The sequence below is a fragment of the Bombina bombina genome, chromosome 3, assembly GCF_027579735.1.
Source record: "Bombina bombina isolate aBomBom1 chromosome 3, aBomBom1.pri, whole genome shotgun sequence".
NCBI lineage: Eukaryota > Metazoa > Chordata > Amphibia > Anura > Bombinatoridae > Bombina > Bombina bombina.
In genome coordinates this window covers 1,129,910,711-1,129,934,511 of record NC_069501.1, presented here as the reverse complement: position 1 = coordinate 1,129,934,511, position 23,801 = coordinate 1,129,910,711, and the positions used below count along the sequence as shown (strand labels likewise).

The window sequence follows — 23,801 nt, the reverse complement described above, 5'->3', positions numbered from 1 at the left end:
CATGTATATTACAAAATTGCTTCTGTTTAATACCAAAATGCACCCATGTGGTTTCCAATTTTGGTTGGAATATCCCTTTTATCTAAGGTTTGGTATGAAACAACTGTATTCCCTTGTAGTGTTCTCAACAGAAAGTTTTGCCAGCCGGGTGGCATTATAAAATAGCCGGGTGGGGGCAGTGTAATATTTTCTAATATAACTTTTCTGCTATCCAAAGAAAAAATGAATGGCATAATTCATCATAGATTTATTTAATGATAGTTTGAGCAATAAACTTTGAAAAATATTAATATTTTTTCTAATTTTAGCTTATTTTTGGGTACAATTTTAGCTGGCTGGTGCACCCATTAAAAGGTCCTGGGAAAACACTGCCTTGTATGAACAGTTGGAATATATTGCTGTTCCAAGATGCTAGAATGTATTTCCTGGTACCTAGAAAGTACAATTTAAAGGGACTGTCTAGGCAAAGTTAAACATTGATTCATAGAAACATAGAATTTGAAGGTAGATAAGAACCAAAAAGGCCCATCAAGTCTACCCATATTACATGTTACATTTTCCTTAGGATAGCCTTATGCATGTCCCAGGCATTTTTAAATTCCTTTACAGTCTTTGTGTTTACCACCTCAAATGGAAGTTCATTCCATGAATCCACCACCCTTTCTGTAAAAAAAAAAAATGCTTCCTTAAATTTCTCCTGAATCTGCTACCCTCTAACTTTAGATTGTGACCCCTTGTTTTGGCATTTATTTTTTTTGTGAAAAATGCTTTCAGCTTCTATTTTATTAAGTCCCTTCATATATTTGAAGTTTTCTATCATGTCACCTCTTTCCCTTCTATCCTCTAAACTATTCAGATAGGACATGTAATTTTATACAATGTTCTAATTTTCTTTTATCATTCAATTTGCTTTGTTCTTTTGGTATTCTTTGTTGAAATCTAAACCTGGGTAGGCTGAGACTCATATGATAATTTGCCTCTGCAGACTGCCTCCTTATTTCAGTTCTTTTGACATGCTTACATTTTTAAGTCAATCAATGCTGACTCATAAATAACTCTACAGGAGTATGCACATTGTTATCTATACGGCACACATGAATTTTCACTGTCTAGCTATGAAAAACTGTCACAATGCACGGAGAAGGCAGGGCTAGTTCTTGTGTGCTATATAGAGAACATTGTGCTCACTCCCATGGAGTTATTTGATTTAGCATTGATTGGCTAAAAATGCAAGTCTGTCAAAAGGACTGAAATAAGGGGACGGTCTACAGAAACTTAGATTCAAGGTAATCACAGACGTAAAAAGTATATTAATATAACCATGTTAGTTATACAAAACTGTGGAATGAGTATAAAGGGATTATCTATCTTTTTAAACAGTAACACTTCTGGAGTAGAGTGTCCCTTCAAACATAAAATAAATGTGGATCAAAGTTTACATTGTGAAGTTGTTCCATGACACAATTCCTGTGCTATCTGTGAGCAGTACAGCCATTTCATTCTGCCCTAGTTAATTTATAGCATTTCTTAAAACTGTCCTTTCAGGGTTTCTTTAGTGGGCAAACTGAAGTCTTTCCAGGCTCTTTGGCTTCACCAGCCTTGCTAACCTCTCCAGCTTCCCATGTTCTGTGCTTCATATTCCCTAAATTTTGTGATGCTGTTAGGGATCTGTTAGTGAATATTGCCCAGTGTATCAAGTCTCAGCTGAGAGGTTAGTTTCAACAGAATTGCATTGCAGAATAGGTCAGATAAGTCTCTGTTGTTAAGCAGACTAGAATTGTCCAGATTTCAGACTTCTGTAATGCACTTATTGTTGGGAAAGGGAATGAGAAGCATCTGTTTTACTTTTGACAAATATTAAATAACTGAAGCTATTTGTCATATCTTATAATGCAACAGCAAGCTACTATTGATTAATTATGGATTTATTAGCATATTCATTTTGAATTATAACCTTTAAAGTTTTGTTCATTCCAGTTGCTTTTTTTTTTATTTTATTTTTTATTACCCCAGTCCTGTTAGTAGATGCTTAAAGGGACAGTCTACACCAGAATTGCTATTGTTTTAAAAGATAGATAATCCCTTTCTTATCCATTCCCCAGTTTTGCATAACCAACACAGTTATATTTATATATTTTTTACCTCTGTGATTATCTTGTATCTAAGCCTCTGCAAACTGCCCCTTTATTTCAGTTCTTTTGACAGATTTGCAGTTTAGCCAATCAGTGCTGGCTCCCAGACAACTTCACGTGCATGAGCACAGTGTTATCTATATGAAAAACATGAACTAACACCCTCTAGTGGTGAAAAACCTGTTAAAATGCATTCTTAAGAGGCGGCCTTCATGGTCTAAGAAATTAGCATATGAACCTCCTAGGTTAAGCTTTTAACTAAGAATACCAAGAGAACAAAGCAACATTGGTGATAAAAGTAAATTGGGAAAATTGTTTAACATTACATGCCCTATCTGAATCATGAAGGTTTTTTTTGGACTAGACTGTCCCTTTAATTATTTAATGCAATAATAAAAATATATCTGTTAGCCATATGCTAATGTTTTGAATTATACTACACACCTAAACATAAAATTGTTGTTCAGCTACTAAAAAATAAAATATTTGTGGCTTTTAAATATTCTGGCTTGTCTAAGTTAATATGTACTTGTCTATTACTTTAATATTCACTGCTGTTTTTGTCCAGTAACACTAGCTCGACAGGAGGGATCGGTTTTGGGGCGTTTGGTACTCCAGCACCTGCTACTACATCAGCTTCAACTGGGTTTGGAACAGGACTGTTTGGAGCAAAACCTAACACTGGATTTACATTAGGAGGTGCAACTACAGGTAATTTACTGAGATTCCAAGTTGCACAGAAAAAAAGGGCTTTTATATTACAAGGTGATCCAGAGACATTACCCTTGAAATGCCTAGAGGAGATACAGTTAAAGATGTATTTAAAACTTTAAAGGGACAGTCTACACCAGAATATGTATTTATTGTTTTAAAAGATAGAAAATCCATTTATACCCATCCCTAATTTTGCATAACCAACACAGTTTATATTTATACTCTTTTTACCTCTTTGATTATCTTGTATATAAGCCTCTGCAAACTGCCCCTTATTTCCATTTTTTTGACAGACTTGCACTTTAGCAAATCAGTGCTGGCTTCTAGTAACTCCACATGCATGAGCACAGTGTTATCTATATGAAACACATGAACTTACACCCTCTAGTGGTGAAAACTGTCAAAATGCATTCATCTAAGAGGCGGCCTTCAAGGGCTTATAAATTAGCATATAAACCTCCTAGGTTTAGCTTTCAACTAAGAATACCAAGAGAACAAAGCAAAATTGGTGATAGAAGTAAATTGGAAATTTCTTTAAAATTGCATGCCCTATCTGAATCATGAACGTTTGTTTAGGACTAGACTGTCCCTTTGTTTTTTCATTCACTAAAATGTTTTGTCTCGGTAGAAATCTTAAGAACCCATTAATCTTCTGCATACATTCCTATAATGTTTATTTTGGCTTCTAAAATTCATGAGTGGCTACTAAATTTAATAGGAGACCATTGCAGGACACGTACTGTATATATTTCAAGCTAAGTAGTAGCTGTATTGAATGTCAGAAAGGGTTGTGAATTGCGTTTACTCTCTTTAACAAAGTGTTTGGTGACTGTGTCTCTTTTAACATTGAGGTTCTTTTTTTAAGCAGCAAAAGTTATATTTTTCATTTTCTGGTTACAGGAGCCACTGCTACAACATCTGCACCTTCCACTGGTTTCAGTTTAGGTTTTGGTAAACCTGCAGGTTCTGTAACACCATTTTCTCTGCCAACTGCTACTACCTCATCAACAGGCCTTACACTGTCATCCGCACTGACATCTGCACCTGCATCAGGTACTACAGTTATTTCCCTTCTTTTCTCAAAGTTAATGTTTGCATGTCATAGTGTCAAAACAAAAGCTATATTTTAATTTAATTATATTGCATTTTTTATTTGATTAAACCAGCCCAATGATAGACAGTGCACCTTCATTAGGTCTGATAGCAAAGGCAATTATTTATTCATAAACATGTCTATATACGTCTGGAGAGCACATCACAACAGTGGAACCTCAACCTAACTAGCTGAGATCTGATGCTTTAACGTTCACCATTATTTTATTTTATAGTTGTGTATCGACTATCTTTTTTTTCTCACTTAACCAATTATCAAATAGTTTATTGCAGGGGTTGACAAATTTATTTTAAAATTTAGGAGCCAGGCATACTTTCAGGAGCCAGACAGTGGTATATAGATATATGGAGAATAACCCAAAAAGTTAGGAGCCAGGTGTAAAATTCCAGGAGCCAGTGGCTCCCAGGCTCCTGGGTTTGTCGAGCCCTGGTTTAGTGAATTAATTGAAGCTTGTGCCCCATATCACAAATAACCTTTTGGCACATATGAATGTTACAACTTTATACATATTTGCATTTTATAAAAGCATCCCAAAGAGTTTAAATGGATACACTAGTAAACTGGTTGCCTATAGATCCTTTACATGCTTCCCATGATTATGCCAAAATAATTGATGTGTGCAGCGATTAAATAGTTTATGGGATAGGAAATAAGGACATTTACCCCCTCCACCCCTCTCTCTCTTTAATCATGAAAACCAAAAATCTTTGCTTTTCCCTTTGAATTGCCTTAATGGGACATGAAACCTAATTTTATTTTTTTCGTAATTCATATAGAGCATGTGATTTTAAACAACTTTCCAATTTACTTCTATTATCTAATTTGGTTTGTTCTTTTGATAACATTTGTTGAATAGTATACCTCAGTAGCTGTTTGGCGGCTGCACACATATGCCTTGTCTTATTGGCTCACCCAATGTGTTAACTAGCTACCAGTAATGCATTGTGGCTTCTTCAGCAAAGGATAATGAGAGAATGAAGCAAATTAGATGAAGTAACTCAATTGGACAGTTGTTTAAAAGTGTATACTCTATTTGAATCATGAAAGAAAAAAACATAATTTATGCTTACCTGATAAATTTATTTCTCTTGTAGTGTATCCAGTCCACGGGTCATCCATTACTTATGGGATATTAACTCCTCCCCAACAGGAAGTGCAAGAGGATTCACCCAGCAGAGCTGCTATATAGCTCCTCCCCTAACTGCCATTACCAGTCATTCGACCGAAAACATGCAGAGAAAGGAAAACCATAGGGTACAGTGGTGACTGTAGTTTAATGGAAAAATTACCTGCCTTAAAGTGACAGGGCGGGCCGTGGACTGGATACACTACAAGAGAAATAAATTTATCAGGTAAGCATAAATTATGTTTTCTCTTGTTAAGTGTATCCAGTCCACGGATCATCCATTACTTATGGGATACCAATACCAAAGCTAAAGTACACGGATGACGGGAGGGACAGGCAGGCTCTTTATACGGAAGGAACCACTGCCTGAAGAACCTTTCTCCCAAAAACAGCCTCCGAAGAAGCAAGTGTCAAATTTGTAAAATTTGGAAAAAGTATGAAGAGAAGACCAAGTTGCAGCCTTGCAAATCTGTTCAACAGAAGCCTCATTCTTAAAGGCCCAAGTGGAAGCCACAGCTCTAGTAGAATGTGCTGTAATTCTTTCAGGAGGCTGCTGTCCAGCAGTCTCATAGGCTAACCGTATTATGCTACGAAGCCAAAAGGAGAGAGAGGTAGCCGAAGCTTTTTGACCTCTCCTCTGACCAGAATAAACGACAAACAGGGAAGACGTTTGTCGAAAATCCTTAGTTGCCTGTAGATAAAATTTCAGGGCATGGACTACATCTAGATTGTGTAGCAGACGTTCCTTTTTCGAAGAAGGATTAGGACACAAAGATGTAACCACAATCTCTTGATTGATATTCCTGTTAGTGACCACCTTAGGTAGGAACCCAGGTTTAGTACGCAGAACTACCTTGTCTGAATGAAAAATCAGATAAGGAGAATCACAATGTAAGGCAGATAACTCAGACTCTTCGAGCCGAGGAAATCGCCATTAAAAACAGAACTTTCCAAGATAACAACTTGATATCAATGGAATGAAGGGGTTCAAACGGAACCCCCTGTAAAACATAAAGAACTAAGTTCAAACTCCATGGTGGAGCAACAGTTTTAAACACAGGCTTGATCCTAGCTAAAGCCTGACAAAAAGCTTGAACGTCCGGAACTTGACAGACGTTTGTGTAAAAGAATGGACAGAGCTGAAATCTGTCCCTTTAAGGAACTAGCGGATAAACCCTTTTCTAAACCTTCTTGTAGAAAAGACAATATCCTCGGAATCCTAACCTTACTCCATGAGTAACTCTTGGATTCGCACCAATATAAGTATTTGCGCCATATCTTATGGTAAATCTTTCTGGTAACAGGCTTCCTAGCCTGTATTAAGGTATCAATAACTGACTCAGAAAAAACACGTTTTGATAAAATCAAGCGTTCAATTTCCAAGCAGTCAGCTTCAGAGAAATTAGATTTTGATGTTTGAAGGGACCCTGGATCAGAAGGTCCTGTTTCAGAGGTAGCGACCAAGGTGGACAGGATGACATGTCCACTAGATCTGCATACCAAGTCCTGCGTGGCCATGCAGGCGCTATTAGAATCACTGATGCTCTCTCCTGTTTGATTCTGGCAATCAATCGAGGAAGCATCGGGAAGGGTGGAAACACATAAGCCATCCCGAAGGTCCAAGGTGCTGTCAAAGCATCTATCAGAACCGCTCCCGGATCCCTGGATCTGGACCCGTAACGAGGAAGCTTGGCGTTCTGTCGAGACGCCATGAGATCTATCTCTGGTTTGCCCCAACGTCAAAGTATTTGGGCAAAGACCTCCGGATGAAGTTCCCACTCCCCCGGATGAAAAGTCTGACGACTTAAGAAATCCGCCTCCCAGTTCTCCACTCCCGGGATGTGGATTGCTGACAGGTGGCAAGAGTGAGACTCTGCCCAGCGAATTATCTTTGATACTTCCATCATTGCTAGGGAGCTTCTTGTCCCTCCCTGATGGTTGATGTAAGCTACAGTCGTGATGTTGTCCGACTGAAACCTGATGAACCCCCGAGTTGTTAACTGGGGCCAAGCCAGAAGGGCATTGAGAACTGCTCTCAATTCCAGAATGTTTATTGGTAGGAGACTCTCCTCCTGATTCCATTGTCCCTGAGCCTTCAGAGAATTCCAGACAGCGCCCCAACCTAGTAGGCTGGCGTCTGTTGTTACAATTGTCCAGTCCGGCCTGCTGAATGGCATCCCCCTGGACAGATGTGGCCGAGAAAGCCACCATAGAAGAGAATTTCTGGTCTCTTGATCCAGATTCAGAGTAGGGGACAAGTCTGAGTAATCCCCATTCCACTGACTTAGCATGCACAATTGCAGCGGTCTGAGATGTAGACGTGCAAAGGGTACTATATCCATTGCTGCTACCATTAAGCCGATCACCTCCATGCATTGAGCTACTGACGGGTGTTGAATGGAATGAAGGACACGGCATGCATTTTGAAGCTTTGTTAACCTGTCTTCTGTCAGGTAAATCTTCATTTCTACAGAATCTATAAGAGTCCCCAAGAAGGGAACTCTTGTGAGTGGAAAGAGAGAACTCTTCTTTTCGTTCACCTTCCATCCATGCGACCTTAGAAATGCCAGTACTAACTCTGTATGAGACTTGGCAGTTTGAAAGCTTGAAGCTTGTATCAGAATGTCGTCTAGGTACGGAGCTACCGCAATTCCTCGCGGTCTTAGTACCGCCAGAAGAGCACCCAGAACCTTTGTGAAGATTCTCGGAGCCGTAGCCAATCCGAATGGAAGAGCTACAAACTGGTAATGCCTGTCTAGAAAGGCAAACCTTAGATACCGGTAATGATCTTTGTGAATCGGTATGTGAAGGTAAGCATCCTTTAAATCCACTGTGGTCATGTACTGACCCTTTTGGATCATGGGTAAAATTGTCCGAATAGTTTCCATTTTGAACGATGGAACTCTTAGGAATTTGTTTAGGATCTTTAAATCCAAGATTGGCCTGAAAGTTCCCTCTTTTTTGGGAACCACAAACAGATTTGAGTAAAACCCTTGTCCTTGTTCCGACCGCGGAACCGGATGGATCACTCCCATTAATAAAAGATCTTGTACGCAGCGTAGAAACGCCTCTTTCTTTATTTGGTTTGTTGACAACCTTGACAGATGAAATCTCCCTCTTGGGGGAGAGAATTTGAAGTCTAGAAGGTATCCCTGAGATATGATCTCTAACGCCCAGGGATCCTGGACATCTCTTGCCCAAGCCTGGGCGAAGAGAGAAAGTCTGCCCCCCACTAGATCCGTTCCCGGATCGGGGGCCCTCGATTCATGCTGTCTTAGGGGCAGCAGCAGGTTTCCTGGCCTGCTTGCCCTTGTTCCAGGACTGGTTAGGTCTCCAGCCTTGTCTGTAGCGAGCAACAGCTCCTTCCTGTTTTGGTGCAGAGAAAGTTGATGCTGCTCCTGCTTTGAAATTACGAAAGGAACGAAAATTAGACTGTCTAGCCTTAGGTTTGGCTCTGTCTTGAGGCAGGGCATGGCCTTTACCTCCTGTAATGTCAGCGATAATTTCTTTCAACCCGGGCCCGAATAAGGTCTGCCCTTTGAAAGGTATATTAAGCAATTTAGATTTAGAAGTAACGTCAGCTGACCAGGATTTTAGCCACAGTGCTCTGCGTGCCTGAATGGCGAATCCGGAATTCTTAGCCATAAGTTTAGTTAAATGTACTACGGCATCTGAAATAAATGAGTTAGCTAACTTAAGGGCTTTAAGCTTGTGTGTAATCTCATCTAATGGAGCTGATTCAAGTGTCTCTTCCAGAGACTCAAACCAAAATGCTGCTGCAGCCGTGACAGGCGCAATGCATGCAAGAGGTTGCAATATAAAACCTTGTTGAACAAACATTTTCTTAAGGTAACCCTCTAACTTTTTATCCATTGGATCTGAAAAGGCACAGCTATCCTCCACCGGGATAGTGGTACGCTTAGCTAAAGTAGAAACTGCTCCCTCCACCTTAGGGACCGTTTGCCATAAGTCCCGTGTGGTGGCGTCTATTGGAAACATCTTTCTAAATATCGGAGGGGGTGAGAACGGCACACCGGGTCTATCCCACTCCTTAGTAACAATTTCAGTAAGTCTCTTAGGTATAGGAAAAACGTCAGTACTCGCCGGGTACCGCAAAATATTTATCCAACCTACACATTTTCTCTGGTATTGCAACTGTGTTACAATCATTCAGAGCCGCTAACACCTCCCCTAGTAATACACGGAGGTTTTCCAGCTTAAATTTAAAATTTGAAATATCTGAATCCAGTTTGTTTGGATCAGAACCGTCACCCGCAGAATGAAGCTCTCCGTCCTCATGTTCTGCAAATTGTGACGCAGTGTCTGACATGGCCCTAATATTATCAGCGCACTCTGTTCTCACCCCAGAGTGATCACGCTTACCTCTTAGTTCTGGTAATTTAGCCAAAACTTCAGTCATAACAGTAGCCATATCCTGTAATGTGATTTGTAATGGCCGCCCAGATGTACTCGGCGCTACAATATCACGCACCTCCCGAGCGGGAGATGCAGGTACTGACACGTGAGGCGAGGCATAACTCTCCCCTCGTTGTTTGGTGAAATATGTTCAATTTGTACAGATTGACTTTTATTTAAAGTAGCATCAATACAGTTAGTACATAAATTTCTATTGGGCTCCACTTTGGCTTTAGCACATATAGCACAGATATCTTCCTCTGAATCAGACATGTTTAACACACTAGCAAATAAACTAGCAACTTGGAAATACTTTTCAAGTAATTTACTATAATATGAAAACGTACTGTGCCTATAAGAAGCACAGAAAAAGTTATGACAGTTGAAAATTAATAAACTGAAAAGTTATAGCATCAAATCTTTGTAAAAAACACAATTTTAGCAAAGGATTGCTCCCATTAGCAAAGGATAACTAACCCTGATAGCAGAAAAAAAAAATAAAAAAAAATACAGAAATAAACGTTTTTTTATCACAGTCAACTACAATCTCACAGCTCTGCTGTGAGTGAGAGAGATCAGTAAACTGTCATAAATTAAATAAAACGACTGCCAAGTGGAAAAAAATAGTGCCCAAAACATTTTTTCACCCAGTACCTCAGAAAATTAAACGATTTTACATGCCAGCAAAAAACGTTTAACATTAATAAATTGAGTGTTATTAAAAAGCCTGTTGCTAGTCCCTGCAAATTAGGCTAAAGTTTTATGCATACAGTATAATTCCAGTGAAGTGCCATTCCCCAGAATACTGAAGTGTAAAATATACATACATGACAGCCTGATACCAGTTGCTGCTACTGCATTTAAGGCTGAGTTTACATTATATCGGTATGGCAGAATTTTCTCATCAATTCCATTGTCAGAAAATAATAAGCTGCTACATACCTCTTTGCAGATTAATCTGCCCGCTGTCCCCTGATCTGAAGTTTACCTCTCCTCAGATGGCCGAGAAACAGCAATATGATCTTAACTACTCCGGCTAAAATCATAGAAAAACTCAGGTAGATTCTTCTTCAAATTCTACCAGAGAAGGAATAACACACTCCGGTGCTATTATAAAATAACAAACTTTTGATTGAAGGTATGAAACTAAGTATAATCACCACAGTCCTCTCACACATCCTATCTATTCGTTGGGTGCAAGAGAATGACTTGTAATGGCAGTTAGGGGAGGAGCTATATAGCAGCTCTGCTGGGTGAATCCTCTTGCACTTCCTGTTGGGGAGGAGTTAATATCCCATAAGTAATGGATGATCCGTGGACTGGATACACTTAACAAGAGAAAATTGTTTTTCATGTCCCTTTTAATAAATGCTGTACAGAGGTTTTAGGGAGCTTCTGCAGACAGCCTCTAAACCCCAGGCATAAACAAAGGCCTCCGCTTCATACAAAAGCCATGACTTTTGGATGCGGAAAGGTTTTACTATTTTATATCTCCTCCTGTGTGGTGTTTAATTTCACACTGACATGCAATCACTATGCAATCTTTACATATACAGTTAAGCTGTTGTACACATTTTGGTTGATCTGTGCCCATTTTTCTCCAACTATAACTATTTGCAATTAATCTGCAGCTTCATTATCTTTCCGTTATGCGCATGACCTTAAGTTTAGGCATTTCATTAAAGGGACACTCAATCAAAATTAAACTTTCATTATTCAGATAGAGCATGCCATTTTAAACCACTTTCTAATTTACTTCCATTAACTAAATGTGCACAGTCTTTTTATATTTAAACTTTTTGAGTCACCAGCTCCTACTGAGCATGTGCAAGAATAAGTGTGTATGCATTTGTGAATGGCTGATGGCTGTCACATGGTACGTGTATGCATTTGTGATTGGCTGATGGCTGTCACATGGTACAGGGGGAGTGGAAAAAGACAACTTTTAAAATTGTCAGAAAAAAAATCTACTACTCATTTGAAGTTCAGACTAAGTGCTATTGCATTGTCTTGTTATCTTGCATTTGTCGATTATGCAAATCTACTGTGTTGACTGGTCCTTTAATGAAGGTTTTCTGAATTGCACCCCAGCTTTTATGTGGTCTGTTGTTCTTTTGGAATATACTAACTGTAAAACACCTAATAACCTATTTTAGAAAGTGGTCTCTTTAAATAATGATAGATTTTAAATACCTCAAAATATGTATGTTCTTAGTTACTCAATGTAATTGAAACTCCTAAATAGTTTTGTATTATTTAAATAAAGAAAATTTAAAAAGGACTATATGTCATGGTTGGTGTGTTTTTTTTTAATTTTTTTTAGTCTATATTGCATAATTACTTGGAGACGCATTTATTTCACTGTTGCAAATTTTGATTTGGGCGCTATTACACGATCAGAGGTTCCTATATTACCTAGACCCATACATCCTTGCCCTCTGTGCCTTAGATGGATAAAGCAGCACCTCCTCTACCAAGTTCTTCTAATTTGTTTGTGACTTTATCCGCTTTTACATAACCTTGTCAACCATAAGCACACTGTACCATACAGAAATGTGTCTTGCAAATAAAAGAAACCATTAATTTATACCATTAAATGTGTTAGTCTGGGGATTAAAAAAGTAATGTTTAGGAGCAAGTGATCAGTTTAAGTTATGACATTCTTATTGGGTCCTTTAAAAAATAATACAATTTGCTCTCCCTAGAATTGGATTATTATAAAATAATTCTACCTACTGCCAGTTTAGAATATTGACATTTTATTTTGTATGTATATATTCCCACTTATTTATTTTTAAAGGAGCGTCTCCGTTTACACTTAACTTGGGAAATACTGCTGCCGCAACTACCACAGCCAGCACCGGCCTGTCACTTGGTGCCCCATTGACTGGTCTAAGTGGATCACTCTTTCAGAACACAAATCCATCAATATCAGGTGAGCTCACTGGTTTTTCTGCTTCGTAATGATGCCGTTATATATGTCCGTTTACAAATAACTATAAAAAGGACCTTGCAGTCATCAAAATATATTTTATGTATTCTTTTTTTTTTTTACACCACATTCATCATTTGGAAAAATAGATACCAATCTCCCAGCTTTCTATGGAATCAGCCATATTATAACGTAGTATTCCCTGTAGACTGTGATAACTTAACTCATATGTACAGCATCCTAATTTATTGGTGCACTGAATTGCATAGGTCAGTGTTTCCCAACTCCAGTCCTCATTACCCCTAACAGGCCAGATATTCATTATATCTTAACTAGAGCACAGGCGAAATAATCAGCTGATAGGTGAGCTGATTATTTCACCTGTACTCTATTTAAAGGGATAGTCTACTTCAGAATTTGTATTGTTTAACCAAAACGGTTATATTAATGTACTGTTTACCTCTGTGATTACCTTGTATCTAAACCTCTGCAGACTGCCCCCTTATTTAATTTCTTTTGACAGACTTGCATTTTAGCCAATCAGTGCTAGCTAACTCCATGGGAGTGAGCACAATGTTATCTATATGGCACACATGAACTAGAACTATCTAGCTGTAAAAACCTCAATTTACTGAGATCAGAGGCAGCCTTCGGGGGCTTATAAATTAGCATATGAGCCTACCTAGGTTTAGCTTTCAACAAAGAATACCAAGAGAACAAAGCAAATTTGATTATAAAAGTAAACTGGAAAATTGTTTAAAATTGCATGCCTTATCTAAATCATGAAAGTTTAATTTTGACTAGACTGCCCCTTATTTGAGTTCTTCTGACAGACTTGCATTTTAGCCAATCAGTGCCCTCTCAGAAGTAACTCCATGAGCACAATGTTATCTATATGACACACATGAACTAATGCAAGACTGTCAAAAGAACTGAAATAAGGGGGCAGTCTGCAGAGGCTTAGCTACAAGGTAATCACAGAGGTAAAAAGTGCATTAAAGGGTTAGTAAAGTCCAAATTAATCTTTTGTGATTCAGATAGGGCATTTAAACAGCTTTCTAATTTACTTTTATCATCAACTTTGCTTTGTTCTCTTGGTATTTTTAATTGAAAGCTAAACCTAGGTAGGCTCATATGCTAATCTGAATGCATTTTACAATTTTTCATAGCCAGAGGGCGTTAATGTGTCTGTGAAAAGATCTGAGATAAGGAGGCAGTCTGCAGAAACTTAGATACAAGGTAATTACAGAGGTAGAAATTATACAGATGGCCCTTATTTTGTGCCGGTTCAATTTGCGCCGTTTCAGAATAATTTTCAGTTATGTGACTGCTATTGAAAAGCACTGAGAAGCAGCACATTGATTAAATTAATGGCAGGCCAGTAGGTGGAGCTGTCCGATTGTGTTGCAGCAAAGATATGCAAGCCAAGCAGGCTGAAATTAATCAGTATGAACAGATCAGACCTGAGCTATCGAGCTGCTTTCAAAGCAACACGATCTAGCAGCCATGAGGGAAACTTCCCTTTCTTCTTCTATCCCAGCTGCTTGAGGTGAGGGTGCCTATAAATCAGTCCAGACTGGAATGCATAGAATAGCTGCAGACCCGATAATAGCTAAAAGTGTATGCTACGGTTTCAATGCAGAGACCTTTTTGCAGAAAAATGCAAGTAAAAAAAATGTTTTTGTTCATTAAGCTTAGTTTGATGTCTGATGCATTCTGTGTTTGTGTGATTATTTAATACTGTTTATAATTCTGTTTAACATGTATAGTCTTCATTTCAAAGCTTTAAAAATAATGTATTATAGGTTACTTATGTCAATTTTGAGAGGTGCCTGGAACCTAACTCCCTCACTTCCCATTGACTTACATTATAAACTGGGTTTCAATCTACAACGGTTTCTATTTGCAATCATTCCTTCTGGAACCTAACCCCAGCGTAAATTGAGGGCCACCTGTATTTCTTTAACAATGTTGGTTATGCAAAACTGGGGAATGGTAAATAAAATGATTATCTTTTTGAACAATAACGTTTTTGGTGTTTACTATCCCTTTAATATAACTGTTGGTTATGCAAAACTGGGGAATGGGTAATAAAGGGATTATCTGTCTTTTTAAACCATAAATATTCTGGAGTAGACTGTCCCTTTAAGGAATTTCAGACTTGTTCACTCTAATTTTTTAGGAACAGTTGTCAATATTAGGTTTTGTTATATTGCAGTTTGTCACTTGGATAATGCAGGTAACAATTGCAGTTGCCACTGCATAACGCCGAATCAACAGTCGGATTATTTGAAACATAATGTAAAACATAATAGATATATAGCATAAACTTATTTATTTCTTTTTGAGCCTTTGTGTTCACACCCTTGTGCAAAATACATTTAGGCTTTTGCACTTATTGCATTTAAACTTTAATTTTAGTTTTTTTATTTTTATTTTCATTTCCCACAGGCTAAACACTTTTAGAAAATACCTTTTTTTAGCTTGTATAAATATACAAATATGTCAAAAAGCTTTGGACTAGTGCTGCTGTTCATTGTCTTTTATAAATGTAATCTAGCAGTTGGACAGGAACACTCATTTCAAGGAGAAAGATTGCCACCTTTCAAATATGGAGTTACTTGTTCCTTTTGTGTTGTGTGTGTGTGTGTGTGGGGGGGGGTAATAATCATTTGTAGTTATTTGTAGTTACAATATTTGTTATAAAGTAAAAGATGGGGTATTTCATTCATGAAAGGCTTTGTAAACGCTTAATTTCTTTCCAAAGGCAGGGAGAGTCCACGGCTTCATTCATTACTGTTGGTAATTATCAACACCTGGCACTAGGAGGAGGCAAAGACACCCCAGCCAAAGGCTTTAAATATCCCTCCACTTCCCCTATCCCCCCAGTCATTCTTTGCCTTTCATAACTATAGAAGGATGGCAGAGAAAGTGTTAGAAGAAAATGTAGTCTATTAATGGGTATTTTCCCTTCAAGTGTGGACTGAGGTGTTAGAGTAACCATGTAATTCTCTCAGTCAGAGTTGTGGCTTCTAGATGTCGCAGGGAACGATCTCTGACCTCTATCTAGGGATTTAACGCTGTCACCTCCTGGGAAATCAGTGTTAACGTTTTACACTGCTTTCCCTTCTCCTAACGTACGAAGTTAGGTTTCCTACCTAAAGTAGTCTCAAATCGCAACATCAATTAGGAAATTTGTTGTTCCTTTCCCTTGTCCTAATCCTTCTTCCTCAAAGGAAAGTTTTGCTCCACAATCTGGATGTTGTACATGCCTTTAAAATTCAATATTCAGGCTACTAAGGATTTCAGGCAATCCTCTTCTTTGTTTGTGTTATATACTGCTAAGCGCAAGGGCCAGAAGGCCACTGTGTCTTCCTTATCTTTCTGGCTGAGAAGTATCATCAGTTTGGCTTATGAGAAGGCTGGACAACAACCTCCTGTGCGGATAACGGCTCATTCCACTAGAGCAGTTTATTTTTTGTGGGCTTTTAAGAATGAAGCTTCTATGGATCAGATTTGTAGGGCGACTACCTGGTCCTCCTTACATACTTTTTCAAAGTTCTATAAATTTGATGTTTTCGCTTCTGCGGAATCGGCTTTGGGAGAAAAGTGTTAGACTGTGGTGCCCTCAGATTAAGGTCTTGCCCTCCCGTTTGGTTCATTCAGTGTCCCCTGGAGCTTGGGTATTGGTTCCCAACAGTAATGAATGAAGTCGTGGACTCTCCCTGCCTTTGGAAAGTAAACACAATTTATGCTTCCTTTCTTACCCCTCACGTAATATTTTTTTGGCGGATTCCCTTTATTTTTCTTCTAATTTTATTAAAAAAAAAAAACTTTTACTTTATGATTACGAATATTGTAACTATAAACAATGAAGTTTATCTTCACTTTAAAGGTAATTTTGTACTAGTGCAATGTAGAATAGCTTTTTTTTTTTTTTTTTTTTAAAGGAGCTTTATTGAAAAAATAAACAAACATTATACATGAAAGTCAATGGTATGGCATGAAAGAATATACAGCATTTGACAAAGCTTTGATAATCATTTTGCTCCATTTTTACAATTTTTAGAAATTTTCTGTAACATGAAACAAACACATAAAAACCTAACAGGGCCAGTTGGAGTAAAATAAAAATGATATTGACTTATTTCAGTATGTCGTCACTACTAAGATGGCCGGTCCTTGCGTATCCCTCGACTTCATGTGAATAAGGGAATAGTCAGAGAATAGAAAGGGAGATATAGGGTGCTGAAATAGAGAGAGGTGGAAGAGAAAGAAGGGTGAAAGAAGGGGGGGGGGAAAAAAAAAATAAATTAAAAGGGAATATAGGTAACTCACATTGTACAACTATCTGTTAAAGGGACAGTACACTGTAAAATTGTTTTTCCATAAATGTATTTTAAATGACTTGTTATACCAACTGCAGAGTATAAAATATTTGAGAAATTGCATTTTCAGGTTTATTTGTGTATCTGAAGTAGCTGATTTTGTGCTTTGAAACCACAGCCTATTACAATGGGTTGAGCTTCATGTAATATCAGATCTCATTATGTTATCACTTTTATGTACACAGACTGGCTTCCTTATCTTATATTTGTCTGGAACACCAAAGCTCAATACAAAGAGAGAACAATGGAAAAGTATCATTGTATTACTTAACTATCATGCCCCCCACTGAGGGTGTAACTTCTTCTGCTGGCTGTGTTTACTTAGGCTTGTCAATAGCGTATACGCCAGTATCAAAACTTTCAGTATAGGTTGGGAAACCACAAGCTAAATCAGCTATTTCAAATGCTGAAATATGAGTAAAGGAGCTACTTGCAACCAATTTAATACACTCTAGCAGGTAAAAAGGATCATTGGGAATAATTTAAAGGGGAGAAAGTTTTTGGGTGAACTGTCCCTTTAAGTTACAGTGGTTCCAGGTCTACTAACTAGCCCGCCAGGCAGGCACCGTCCCACATCTGCAGCAGCGTCATATAGACGTCCAGCTTCTGAATCCTAACATAGTGATATTTTTCCAGAAGCAGGATGTCCTGCACACTTTGTTTCCAATCCGCCAGCGTCTGAGCTGACAAGGTTCTTGGCTCCTGTCAACATCAATTTTAGAAGTGTCTTTTTCAGACTGTCCTTTATTTTGTTGGGAAAATGGAACAATAAGATCTCTGGGATTTTTGGAATATCCATCTCCAGAATCACCTGAATCTCCCGCCAAACGGAGGTCCAGAAGGGCTCCAAGAGGGGGCAATCCCACCAGATATGTAAAATCGTTCCTGTCTCCCCGCACCCTCTCCAGCACCTGTCTGAAACTCTAGGGTAGATTGCTCGAAGCCTAGATGGCGTAAGATACCATCTGCTCAGGAACTTGTAGTGAGACTCTTGTATACGAGCTGAGACCGAGACTGTCCTGGCAGCCAGAAAAATACGCTGCCACGCCTCCTCGGACAAATCCGTTCCCAACTCTCTGTGCCACATTCTGGTATAATTTGGAAGGGGGCTGTCCTTGGGGTGAAGGAGAAGAGCGTAAATGATAGAGGTCAAATATCTGGATGGAGTTTTTTTCGTGCATAAAGCCTCGAAGGGTGTAGGGTCCCTCAATAAATGTGTCTTATGTTTGTGGGTGCTTATGAAATGACCTATTTGTAAATAGGTAAACCAAGGCAATGGGATCTCGGGGAAGTCAGCCAAAATCTCTTCCCTTGTCTTTATTCTCCCCATAGAAACAAAGCTGGCCACTCTGTTACCGAACACTCTGCTCTGTTCCGGGGGTATTCTAGACTGAAGTGGTAGGTCGGGGTTGGAATATATAGGCGTCAGGGGGGAATACAATGTTGAGACATGGGAGTCCACTTTTAGCGTAGTATCCCATACGCTAAACAGCTCCTCCAACAGGGGGTACTTCCGCACACAGGAAGATCTGTACTTAGCAGCCGTCCACAATAGTGGCGATAGTTCCTGCACTTGTAAAGCATCCTTGTCAATAGTAATCCAATCTTTTTGTGGATTACCCTGGCACCACTCAACTATTCTCTGCAGGATCACTGCTTTCCTGTATAGTCTGAGGTCCGGGAGGCTCAGTCCGCCATCTTCCCTAGCTAAATACATCGTTTTTCTGCTTACTCTCGGTCTGATCCCCTGCCAAACATATTCCTCAATTAAGCTTTGGAACTGTGTGAGGAAGGTAGGAGGTAAAGGGATAGGTAGTGTTTGAAACAAGTACATTATTCTTGGGAGAACATTCATTTTCACTACCCCTATTCTTCCCAACCAAGAGATTGTTTTGTGTTTCCACCCCGAAAGGTCAGCCGCAATTGTACGTCTAAGCGACATGTAGTTAGCCTCAAAGAGGTCTGCAGCTGAGACAGCTAAGTGTATGCCAAGATATTTCAGTCGGCTTTCTTTTATTTGAAACGGGCTGTGTTCCTTGAGCCATCCCATTACAAGTGGGTCTAAGTTGACTCCCAGAACCTCAGACTTAGTGGCATTCAGTAAGAAGTTTGAGACCCTACCATATTTGTCAAACTCCTGTAGCAAGGCAGGGACCGATGTCTCAAGATCTCGCAGTGTGAACAGAAGATCATCGGCATACATACATATCTTACATTCCCGATCTCCTATTAGATATCCTTTGATTTGTTTGCAATCGCGGATATTACACGCTAGGGCCTCTACCGAAATGGCAAACAGTAAGGGGGATAAGGGACACCCCTGCCTGGTGCCATTTGAAATATCGAATGACTCGGAAAGAAGACCATTGACCCGTATCCTCGCACTTGGAGAGGAGTAGAGGCTAAAGACTGTGTTAATGAACCGCCTCCCAAATCCCATTCTCCCCAGGGTGCCTCTAAGGAACTGCCAGTTCACCCTGTCGAAAGCTTTTTCCGCGTCAGTCGACAACAGGGCGAACGGCAGCCCCCGGTCAACAGAGTGTGAAATCAGCTGCAACACCTTAAGGGTGTTATCCCTAGCTTCCCTACCCGGTATAAATCCGACCTGATCTAAAGCAATCAAGTCTGGTAGGTACTTATTAACTCTGTTTGCTAACACCTTCGCCAAGATCTTGACGTCAGTGTTCAGCAAAGATATCGGCCGATAACTTTGCGGTTTGTCTGGGGCCTTTCCTGGCTTTGGTAATACTGTTATGTATGCCGATAGCATAGATGCCGGTAATACCCCATTGTCAGGTAAAGTGTTGAACAAGTTCTGGAGGTGCGGCAGAAGCTCCGGGAGAAACGCCTTGTAGTATTTTGCACTTAGCCCATCTGGGCCAGGGCATTTACCACTCGGGAGGCTTTTCAGCGCGTTCGCTATCTCCTCCCCGGACAGGGATGTCTCCAGAAAGGCCCCAGCTTCTTTGTCTAAGGTTCGGAGCTGAGTGGTCGTGAGGTAGTCTTGGACCAATTGGCTCTGTGTGGGCATGTCCCCTGATTGAGCGGCCAGGCTGGTTTTGAGATTGTACAGGCCATCGTAATAAACACGGAATACTTCCGCTATACCACGGCTGTCCCGGTGGGTCACATTTCTGTGATCCTTCATGGAATATACATAAGCTTTGAGTTGGGATCGCTTTAGTGTCCTGGCCAGTAATTTACCAGCTTTATCCCCCTCCTCATAGTGCCTTTGCCTAAGCCAGATCGCTATTTTATGATTTTCATCACGAAGAAGCTGTCTAAAATCCAATCTGGCTTGTGCCAGTCGATTGTCAATATCGCTATTTAAGGGGTTTTTCTTATGTTGTTCCTCTAATATCTTAATATCAGTTAATAATTGGTTATATCTCAACCTTTTTTGATTCTGCAATCTGGCTTTATGCTTGATAAGATGACCCCTAACAACACTCTTATGGGCCTCCCACACAGTGGAGAGGGGCATATCCTCTGTTAAATTCAATTCGAAGTATTCTCGCATACGCTCTGAGACATCCTCCAGGATGACCGGATCACCCAAGAGGGTCTCATCCAGTCTCCAAATATAGGAGGTAGCAGGCATATCGGGCCACAGTATTTCAAAGGAGACCGGTGCGTGGTCAGACCATGTAATTGGGGCAATATCACTACGTTGCACATATTCAATACCATGAGAGTTTGTAAAAAAATAATCTATACGGGAGTATTTCCTGTGCGGGTTGGAATAAAATGTGAATTCTGTCTCAGTGGGGTGTAACGTACGCCATATGTCATGCAGCAAGTGACCTCTAAGCATCGTGTTGATGTGTTTCAATATATGATGAGGCACGCTTGAGAGGCCATTGGAGGTATCCTGTTTTGGGACTAATGGAGCATTAAAGTCACCCCCCATGATGAGAATTCCTTTAGAATGCTCGAGCAATCTCCCCGAGAGCGTTTTGAAAAAGACATGCTGTGCTACATTCGGGGCGTATACATTAATCAGAGTTACTAGAACATTATGTAATAATCCTACCACTATGATGTATCGGCCTTCCCTGTCTCTTACCACGTCCTGCGCCTGAAATGGTACCCTGCGATGTATTAAAATACCCACCCCATTCTGTTTACGAGGGCCGGAGGAAAAGAGAGCAGTTGGATATTTATGGTTGTGCCATTTTGGTTCTGTTTGTTTGGCAAAGTGAGATTCCTGTATAAAAACCACATCCCCCTGAAGCTTATTTAGTTCTTTTGTGACTATGGAACGCTTACCAGGACTGTTCAGACCTTTCACGTTTATTGTTAGAAATCTCAGGGGGTGAACCTGAGGATTATTATGTCTGGCATGCATTATTGAGGAGAGAAGAAAAGAAAAAAAAAAAAAAAAAAAAAATTTTTATAAAATTAACTGAAAAGAAAGGGGAGAGGGGAAATCGATGGAAGTAAGAAGGGGTTAGGGAAAGAAGCGGCAGAGGGGGGGGCAAGAAGTCAGAAAAGAGTAATAGTTATAGAAGAGAGGATCCTAGTTCTAAAAGGGATCACTAACTATACAGTCTGTGTTTGCTGTCGAACGAGGATCTCGTGGTATAATAAGAGTCAGAAGTAGAGAGGTATCTGAGAAATAGTAGTGTTTTATGATCACGTGTAACAACTATACTGAGGCAGAAAGCTGCCAACTAACCTCTGTGTCGGTTTCTACTAGAGGGAATATGCCTGCGGTCGGCCTATTGAAAAAAAAAAATTTAAACATTTTGACAAGACCTGAGGGGATTAAATATTGTATAGACATTAGTGTAAAACATATAATTATTTCAAACCAACAATATACAAAATGTGAATAAGAGCCAATATTTTAGAACCATGGGGATCATATATGAGTAGAGATGGACCCTTCATAAAGGTATAAGTAATGACCCATCCCCAGCCACATAGTCCCTAATAACATAAACTTGTCTGCGTAAGATCCCAAGTATAAACGAGCTTCACATACAGAAAACTGATATTTATAGTTAACAGTGTCCCCCACAAGTAGGGCAACTGAGCCTTGGGAGAGGAGGGACAGGGGGCCCAATAAAAATTAGTAAAACTCAAGGGGGTCTTGGTATCCGGGGGGGGGGGGGGAGTATGCTTGGATTAAGGTGGAACCCCTATTTGAAAGAGCATAACTGACAATTTGAAAATCCACATCCCCCCGGAAAAAACAGACATCTGCGTTAAGTTAGGTAGGGAGCTCTAAAAAGATATAACTCCGTTAAAGAAAGAGCAACAGCACAGGATTTACATTTTTACTTTACAGTTGTCTGGGCAGACCTAACAGGTAACTGTGGCAAGGGGAAGACAAAGTCTTTATTAGAGGCTGGTCCATCATGACGAAGTCTTTATAATGTGTTATTGTCCCCATACATTTTAGAACAGTTCCAAGGGAAATAAGCCAATAGTCTTACCTCTCCGGTTAGGTCTGACGACTGCCTTCCTGGAGATCAGAAGAGGGGCCTGCAGAGTTGTCTGGGCACGGAACCTCCACTCCCAGGACAGAGCAGAAATTCTCCAAATCAGACATGGAACGGAAAATTGTAGATTTTTCTCCGTTAGAGGCCACCAGACAGGTGGGGAATCCCCATCTATAAGGGATCTTGTTATCCTGGAGAACTGATGTTAGGAAACGCAGTTCCCTACGCTTCTGTAGGGTTGCAGGACATAGATCAGAGAAGATTTGCAGGGTAATCCCTGCGTGTTGGACTGGTTGTTTGTTCCTGCTGCAGCGAAGTATCTCCTCTTTGTCCTTGTAGTTCAACAGCCTAAGGATGACATCTCTTGGGGGGGCTTTTAAAGATGGTTTAGGCCGCAGCGCCCTGTGCGCCCTTTCTATGATTACCTCTTGCGCCAGTGGTGTTCCCTTGATGGTTCTGAAGAGGTCTTGCAAATACCCCAAAAGAGCAGTGGGGTTGATTGTTTCCGGGATTCCTCTAACTCTGAGGTTATTCCGCCTGCTGCGGTTGTCCAAGTCCTCTATTCTTTCCAGGAGACCATGTATAGCATTGGTGTTTTGTTGTATCTGAGAGGTGTTATCCTGCAGCTGCTCCTGTGTTGTGGCCTGTGAGGTCTCGACAATATTAACCCTCTGAGAGAGTTCAGATAAATCCCTTTTTAATTCACCAAATAAATTCTTGATGTCTGCTGCTATTCCTTTTATATCCTCTTTAGAAGATAGAAACTTCAAGTCCTCTTTAGTAACATATTGTGAGGATTCAGGAGTAGGTAAGGCTACAGCGTCTTCTCTTGAGGATGTCTGTGTCTGATCAGCACCAGGTACTTGAGATCCAGTGGGCTTGATGTAATAGTTCATGTTTCTGGTTTTCGTGCCCTTTTCAGCACCAGGCTGTTTTCTTTGTGACATGTTAGTATTGTCTATAGAGAGTAGATTCTGCAATCCCAATATCAGCTTGTTAAAGAAGAGAGAAAAAAAAAGTCACTGCAGACTCACTGTGATAATTCCTGCTGTATTAATCTAATTTAAATTTGTGTCCCAGCTATAGAATAGGCATGCAGGTGTGCTATATTGTGTAGTATTGGGGGATGCTGAGAGACATGTATGCACTGAAAACTTCAGCTTATCCTTATCAACTAAGGTATTTTGCCAGCAACCCAGTAACTTCAAGCCTATGGCGGCAGCTCCTCACCACTTCTCAGGCTTATGACACCTAATGCCCGCGAGCTCTATGTAAGCTCTTAGCACTCACGCACAACAGGCCGCAATCCTCTCTGTAGAGCCGTGGGGTCTCTGAGCTCCTCTGCCGTGCTTACGGACAGAGTAATGATGCGGGCGGTATGTCCGACAATCCTTATGGGGCAAACTGAAAGGCTAGGAAGCAAGTCGCACGGCACCTCCCGAGTCAGGAGCTCCACTCCAGCTGTATGCCCGAGGCGCCGGGCTATGCACGTTCCGGTCTCCCTCCGCCAGCCGCACCACAGCAGCAGATGG

General features: G+C 40.1%; 1 protein-coding gene across 1 annotated transcript in view; it reads left to right on the top strand.

Annotated features, from left to right (window-relative positions):
• Positions 1–23,801, top strand: part of NUP58 (nucleoporin 58) — a 258,626-nt gene that overhangs the window by 5,513 nt on the left and 229,312 nt on the right. Inside the window, exons 2-4 of the mRNA XM_053708500.1 lie at positions 2,701–2,843; positions 3,747–3,899; positions 12,303–12,437. Of these exons, the coding sequence (XP_053564475.1) occupies positions 2,701–2,843; positions 3,747–3,899; positions 12,303–12,437 (431 nt within the window). The remainder of the gene's footprint in view (positions 1–2,700; positions 2,844–3,746; positions 3,900–12,302; positions 12,438–23,801) is intronic.